The sequence below is a fragment of the Peromyscus californicus genome, unplaced genomic scaffold (assembly GCF_007827085.1).
Source record: "Peromyscus californicus insignis strain IS unplaced genomic scaffold, ASM782708v3 Scaffold_13__1_contigs__length_99412109, whole genome shotgun sequence".
NCBI lineage: Eukaryota > Metazoa > Chordata > Mammalia > Rodentia > Cricetidae > Peromyscus > Peromyscus californicus.
Window position 1 is genome coordinate 75,108,035 of NW_026294424.1, and position 8,430 is coordinate 75,116,464.

Consider the following 8,430-nt stretch of genomic DNA (forward strand, 5'->3'; position numbering starts at 1 on the left):
TATCCTTCCTTGCAACATTAATCCCTTTTGTGGCTTTCTCATCCCTTAAAATTATTTTATGAAAAAAAAGTATTTTATGCCTAATTTTGAGTAATTCTTGGATTTCTTCCTTTCTTCCTTCCTTCCTTTTCCTCTTTCTTTCTTTTCTTTCTTTCTTCCTTCTTTTCTTTCCTTTTTCCTCTTTCTTTCTTCTTTTTTCTTTCTTTCTTTCTTCTGTCTAAATTATATGTTCGAGAAAGCAAATGATAGAAGTGTCTATACTTAATCTTTATTGTTTTAGAGGATCTCTTTCGTCAACCAGAATGTTATAATTTGAACAATGAACCATTGGGATAATCTCCAGTTTGGAACTGGGACATCAGTGTTATCTATCTTCCTCTATGCATCCTTTGTATATGTTAGCAAGAATATTTAAGTTTATTAACTTTTTGCTATGTAAGATTAAATTAATTTCAATACGACTGAATCTAAACTATTTTCAAAAGTGAATGTACTTGCATCATATGAATTTCTGTATTTCTCTTTCTCACACATTTGAATGATGCTATTTTGTTTTCCTTTTAAAATTGGAATGAGGTCTTACTATATTCCTAGTTTGAGCCTGAATGTTTGGTTCTATATGTTCCAGTAATCTCCCATTTCAGAATACCTGGTACCATGCTAGACTTCCTATGTCTCTTCTTCCTCTTCCTTCTAATCCTCTTGCTGTTTCTCTTATTTCTATTCTTATGATCCTTCTCATTCTAATTTTTTTCTGTTGTAGAATATTAGTTAAAGATGTCTTACGTTTGTTTATGCTGTGCAACATTTATTGAATGGTGCAAAGATGTGTTGCATTCTTTCACGTTGCATTTGTTTATCTCTGTGAAGCTCTGTTACTTTGTCTGTCCAAAATATCTGATTGGTCTAATAAAGAGCTGAATGGCCAATAGCTAGGCAGGAGGTAGGATAGGTGGGACTGACAGGCAGAGAGAATAAATAGGAGGAGAAATCTGGCAAGAGAAGATCAGGGAGTGAGAAAAGGAGGAGAGGAGGACATCAGGGGCTAGCAACCCAGCTACACAGCAAGCCACAGAGTAAGAAGTAAAGAAGGTATATAGACTAGAAAAAGATAAAAGCCCAGAGGCAAAAGATAGACAGAATAATTTAAGAAAAGCTGCCTAGAAACAAGCCAAGCTAAAGCTGGGGATTTATAATAAGAATAAGTATTTATTTGGGAGCTGGATGGGCAGGCCCCCAAAAAGAATAAATAGAAAAAAAAGTACAAGTTTCAGTTATGCTGGCAGCAACGTCCTATTGATCTTAATTTTGTAGTGTTTTAATTGTCAAATTGGGTATATTTTAGAATGCCTAGTGGTAATTTGGACACTAATTCATATGAAATCCTTATTTGGGCCCTGGTTACTGTTTCTAACTTATAGCTTCATTTTTTTAGGACCTGAATTTATACTTATACAGGCTAAAACTGTCATTTTCATCTAATTGCTGTTTTATTTAACTTACAGAAAATTGGTGAATATACTTTCTGTATTTTAAAATGCTCACCTGACTTATTTTGGTTCAGGGATGCCTTCCAGAAGCCCTCCTACCGTGCACTGTGCAGACCCTTCCAGCACCAGAACACAGAACCTATGGACCTGAGGCTGACCCACCACCCACATTATCCTATGGTACCTGGCAGCAAAAATATGCCTATGTGATGAAGAAATCATGATCTAAATATTTGAATGTAGAAACATGTACACTGAAAAATTTCCAATTAAAGTTCATAGTTGTAACCAGAGGTTTCAGTTCTTCTTTTAATTACTGATTTTTAAATAATTTTTACAAGTTCTCTGAGAATTTTGTACAGTGTATTTTGATCATATTCATCACTGACCCAACACCTCCCAAAACCACTCTCCTTTCCTACCCATCCAATTTTCAAAACAACTCTCCTTTCCTACCCATCCAATTTTGCGCTCTCTCTCTCTCTCTCTCTCTCTCTCTCTCTCTCTCTCTCTCTCTCCCCATCAAGTCCAATTTGTGCTGCCCATATACTCTTGGATATGTGGTCTTCTTGGGGCTTGCTGGATTTACTGGTGGTGACTCTCTTAAGAAAAAGCTAACCCTCTGATCCCAGTAGCTTTCAAGTGCCAATAACTCCTCAGCTAGGGGTGGGACTTGATGTCCACACGCCCCAGACTTCGATTGGATTGAATTCTTCTTCATGCTTAATGAGAACACAGCTCTCTCTGGTCATTTACATACTCAATAACTCACAGACACAAATATAAATATTAAAAGTGTCTTACTCAAGAGGATCAGAACTTCTATGTGTTGCCTACTATAAACCCATAAATATTATTGAAATAATCATAGGAGTATGTTTGAGTCTCCTGTTTCATGTATTTTGAAATGTGGGGATACATTTCAGCATATCTGATGTCTGTTTTCCTCTTACTCTCCGCTTATACTGAATATACATGTGTATATATGTATATATATATATATATATATATATATATTTGTAATATAATTTCAAACACTAAAATTGATCAATGTAACATAAGGCACAGTTCACAATGAATGTGGCATCAGTAAGAATCTAAGTAATAAGCTCATCATTCTTGACTATTTTCCCTGCGAAGGAAAATTTTGGTGTTCTCAAATTTAGCAGCACATTTATGAAATATTTTAATGCTTCCCAACTTAGATGGAAAATGTTTATAAAAAAACTACATGACATTACTATTGACAAATCACAGAGCTGACACTTTTCTGATTTACCAATAATGAAAGCCAATTTCAATCATGTTGAAAAATTGAATTATATTCCTATCTATTTGTCAAAAATCACCACAGTTGTTATATAGAAAACATTAAGAAATTTACAGGGAGAAATATTTAGAGAAATAGTGTTTTAGATGTTATGGTCAAAAGGCAAATTTAAAACCTGTTTATCTTTTGTGCTTAGGTTAATTTTCAGCTTTTTAGAACTTCTCATTTATTGTGATTTTTGTTTTTACTATAAATAAATATTGAGTATTTCACCTAATTTGTTACTGATTTTTTTTTTAGTATATCCTTTTCCTTAAAAAATAACCCCCAAAGAAATAAATTCTGGTTCTCTTACAAACCCTGGATTTTTGTCTAGTTCTTCCTGTTGGAAGGATTACTCATCATAATTTTGCTACTAAATGTGCATAAAATGGGCTTTGCTGTGGAAATGTTTTTCACTTCTAGGTTTCCAAAGTTTTACTACTCATATAACTGTTTTGTTCTGTGAAGATTCTTTTTGTAACATTTGACCATTTAAAACATGTTTTAAACACTTTTATTAATCTACGGAAAAATTAAAAATAACATGGTAGTACTTAGTTGACTATGTGTGTTACAAATATCTTCAAATATCCAAATATTTCAAAATATTAAAATATACAACATTACAAACATTTTATCACATTTTTCACTTCATTTCTTTTCATGGTAGTTAGTTATACACCAAATAATGGATTTCATGATAGCGTTTTTGTGCACTTTTTACGCGAGACAAGACAGACAGTACCTGTCTTTCCTGCCACTGCTGTCTCCCTTCTGCCCCTTCAGACCCTTCTTCCCTGCTCTTAGTTCCCCTTCTAGTTTCATGTATTGCACATAACTGTGTCTGTGTTTTGACTCGGGTTCTGTAGCCTTTGTCACTGATCTTTGTCTTTCACTTTGCAGCAGAGACTACTTGTACAGAGTGTGAAAAAAAATTCAGTTTTATCTCTTTTTTTTTCATAAAGAATGACATTTTAAACATTTTTCTTTCCTTATGAGAAATATTATGAGAAATAGCTACCTCTGTCATATGTCCACACGTAGGAATATGCTTTTGGATTTTCTGTTTTAAGTATCACTTTGCTCACCTTTAAAATGGCTGTTTATTAAAGTCCTGTACTGTCTTACTTATTATGGCTTTATAATTATTCTATATAGTTGGTTGAGCAATTCCTTTTTGCTTTCTTTCTATTACTGTTTACTTTTGCATAAAGAATTTTAAAATATCTTGTCATGAATCATGAAAAAACCTATTTTACAGGTGAAATTATAATGGATGTGACTATAATCAGGAAATATTCTACTTTCAAATACATTCTTTGTAGCCACGAGCATGGACCATAATTATGAATACTCATGTAAAGATCAGTCCATAGTTATTATTTTTTCAACTCAATTTCACATTATATATTTGCTCTTGGAATTTAATTGGAAATTAATCCAAACAGCATAATTGTTTATGATAAAGACTTATTAGTGCACTTGAAGTTTGTATTATAGTTATGGTGATTACTTATGGGATATGATGTCTAATATTTTCTTGATATTAAAATTTCTGCCATAGCTTTACAACACCCATGTTACTGAAAAGATCTGTTTAATATAATGTGTGGATTCTGTTCAAGAATTAAGGTAGATGGACTTATTACCTACTTAATTAGAGACTTCATTATTGGATGTTTACAGGAAGTGTACTTGGCTAAAGTCCAAAAGCTGGAGATGTTTTCATGGCATAGCTTATTTGTAAATATTGTACTTAATCAGGATAAAGTTTGAAGTAGTTAAAAATAAAAGGTTACCTTGAATAATAATTAAGACACCAAAGTAATTTTTTTCAGTTTGGGGAATCAAATTCAGGATCTCATACATGCCAGATCAGTGTTCTAACCACTGTGATACATATCCAGCCTAAGTAATTTCAAGTCCTTTATGTAAAGATAACCATTCTAGCACTGTGCCCACCAGTCAGCACACATGTATTGTATGTACATACGTGTATGTGTGTGTGTGTGTGTGTGTGTGTGTGTGTGTGTGTGTGTGTGTATGTGTGGTGTATGCATGTATGTGAATAGGTATGTGTGTACCATCACCTATGTGTACGCATGTGGAGTCCAGCGGTCTACATTGGATATTTACCCCTATAACTTCACAACTCATCTACTGAGATCTCAGGTAAACTTGGACTAGACAGACTCACCTTTGAACTCTCCAGATTTACCTTCATGCCCCACCCCCAGTGCTGAGTAATGCAAACATATTACCATGCCTAACTTTTACATGTGTATTGAAGATATGAACTTAGGTTCATGTGTTTATACAATAGGATTTTACCCTTTGAGCCATCGCTGAAGGCCCACAACATATATTTAATGTAAGAAATTTCCTCCTTATAATGAACTCATGGGAATTTCAAACACACACACAAAAAAATCAATATATATCTAAAAGACAGCTTAGGTTATGTGGACACTGTACTCAACCACTATATCATTCCATTGATTTTCATGTCACTGTATATGTCTCTAAGTTTAAAAATTGTTATCTTCACTTATTTAGAGCCCAATTAAGATATAACAGATATGCCATAACAATATTTGAGGTGACTATTTTACAACGAGGTGCACACACATATGTAATACATTATTATATAAACACTCATGAATACTTAGTGTAGATTATTAGCACTTCATCTAAATAACCTGTTATTATGGATCTCACTCTCATATGCTTTTAGCTGTACAGACATAAAGTACATTACACTTTAGAATATAAACTCTTTAGGTTGTCTGAAATAGAAATTCACTCAGCTCAAGCAAAAAGGTAATTTATTAGGGTAGCAACATTCCTAAGCCTGGGGAACTGAATTGGAATGCACCATACTGAAGGACTCAGTAGACTACTCTCTTGGGGCCCCAAGTTCACTTTTCTCCATCTGACATGAGTTCCTTTTCTCCTTCATTGCAGAACAGTTTTTCTTTTTCTCAGGTAGAAAATTACCACACATGCTCTGCAATTGATGTAAAGTTATGAGGTAAATGAGGAATACTGAATTAGCATGACTAGGTCTCAAGTTCCTAATATTTGATAAAGTTGGTTGATCCAGGCTCCTACTTGCAGTGTGAATGATGGTCAGCTTTGAATGTGGTGGCTGGTACACTGCCAGTGTTGATGGGCAAGAGGAGAATGTTTTTAGAAAAGAGAGGCCGTGAGACAATTTACCAAGTATGAGCTGGACTGGCAGCTGCTGCGTGTTTTAAATTCTTGCCATCCAAACTTTGATCAATGGAACAAAACATGTGTTACCAAAAAGCCCACAAGAAACTTAGAACCTCAGACTAAGTCCTTCTGAATCAGGTCTGTATTTATTCTCAGGTGATTTGTATTCACATCAAACCTTAAAAATATGGTGATTCTCATCTGTTTAAGAGCTATGACCCTGTGAATAGTACATTTTGCTTCCAACTAGAATGAACGTTTTTTTTTAAATAACTTTCTGACTTGATCTTTTACATCCTGACAGAATGCCTGTCAGGTGTCTTAAGAATCTATTTTACAGAATGATATATATTCATGGCAAACAATGAACAAATTCTCATACTCTACAGTCATATTATACAGCTTCATTACTGAGCCCATGTTGATTTTCATGCAATGTTTATTTTATTACAACAATCACTAAAATTCTGCCTCTAAGAATATGAAGTCATTGTGGGTGGTGGTGCTACATGCCTTTAATCCCAACACTCAGCAGGCAGATGCAGGCAGATCTCTGTGTGTTTGAAGCCAGGCTGGTCTACTGGTCTACGGAGTGAGTTCCAGGACAGCCAGTGCTACACAGTGAAACCCTGCCTTGAACCCTACCCCGCCACAGGAATAGGAAGTCATCAAACAGGAATGTGGTATTGTTTATCCTTCAACATCATTCTGAAGACATTTTGAAAAATACATAGGGAAACCTATTACTATCAAAGCTACTTCATACATACTTATACACATATATCATTCTATAAAGGTACTGTGATAATAGGCAATATAAAAATAGAAAATCAATAAAAATAATTTTCTTTCATTTCATGTATATTGTTTATTCAACCAATGATAAAAATGTGGGCACATAGATACATATTTAGTTTTCTTGACCTACGTGAAAATTAAGGATGTCTGTTGTTTCTTTTGGGCTAAGAACATACTAAAAAATTTAGGTAAGATGCTGTGAACAAGGAATGTTTAGGAAACTCTCTTTTCCTAATTCACAAATAAATAAAAATTGAGGATACAAGAACACAGGGTATACAAGATCAGAGATGGATCTGGATCTTCATGTTCTGATTTCATTCTAGTAGACTAGTTTCTATCCTGAAATAACTGTTTTGTTTCTGTCTATACATAAAAGTATCTTGTTTTGAGTTTTTATGCTGTCCATAATTCAGTAATATGACATGCTTGCTTTTACAATTTCCATTACTGTTTCCAAAGACTAATAAATACATTTTGTAACTGGTATTTATATTAAAAAAAAAAAAAAAGAATCTATTTTACACCAGGTGTTGGTGGCCCACACCTTTAATTCCAGCATTCAGGAGGCAGAGGCAGGCAGATCTCTGAGTTCAAGGCCAGCCTGGTCTACAGAACAAGTTCTAGGACAGCCAGAGCAACACTGAGAAACCCTGTCTCAAAACAAACAAACAAACAAGGAAACAAAAAAATGTATTTTACAACTTTTCAATAAAAATGGAATCTTGAAAATGAGTGTTCTTTAGTGGAAAAGAAAATAATTCAGCATAAAAAATCCTGAAGATTGTTTCAATCACTTCAACTTTATGTGCAAATGTTAACATGTGTCCTCTGATAATATATTTATAACATCTCTGATTTTTTTTTTTTTGAGACAGGGTTTCTCTGTGTAGCTTTGCGCCTTTCCTGGGACTCACTTGGTAGCCCAGGCTGGCCTCGAACTCACAGAGATCTGCCTGGCTCTGCCTCCCGAGTGCTGGGATTAAAGGCGTGTGCCACCACTGCCCGGCGACATCTTTGAATTTTATTACTATGACATTTGAATTAATTACCAACAATAATAGCTATATGGATGACTATGATTGAATCAAGTAATGTAGGTAGCTTTGATGACAATATTTAAAATAAGGGACTCCTTGACTCTCAGGCACAAGGTACTTTTAATTTCTCATGTGATAACATCTTAGTTAAGTATTATGGGTGATTATTACCTGACAGAATCTTTTCTAATCCTTATATACAGATTTTATGATTTGTGTTTTGTCCTAAGCATATTATACTCTACCATAACTAAAATTTTACAGGTTGAGTTGTTTTCAATCAGGTTACTTTATTATTGTTTGTTTTAACCATTGTGATATATATTTTGGTGCTAAAATTTGGGATATAGAATGGTGCTAAATTGGATTCAAATTTGAGTGCAATCTGTTACTAGTTACATAAGCTTGAGATACATATGTAAAATTTGTAAGGCTCAATTTCTTGTCTACACAAAGAAATGCTAATAATTAATTAATTACATTCTATATAGAATAGTGATGGTTAAGACAGACAGCATATAGATCCTAGGGTAGGAAAACCATCAAAGGGGTTAGGTTTTAAATCTGTTCACTT

The 8,430-nt window shown here is 34.0% G+C and overlaps 1 protein-coding gene across 1 annotated transcript in view; it reads left to right on the forward strand.

Moving 5' to 3' along the window:
- Positions 1 to 4,613, forward strand: part of Adgrl3 (adhesion G protein-coupled receptor L3) — a 754,357-nt gene extending 749,744 nt beyond the window's left edge. Inside the window, exon 27 of the mRNA XM_052735282.1 lies at positions 1,565 to 4,613. Coding sequence (XP_052591242.1) covers positions 1,565 to 1,641 — 77 coding nt within the window. The 3' untranslated portion in view covers positions 1,642 to 4,613. The remainder of the gene's footprint in view (positions 1 to 1,564) is intronic.
- Positions 4,614 to 8,430: the final 3,817 nt, after the last annotated feature.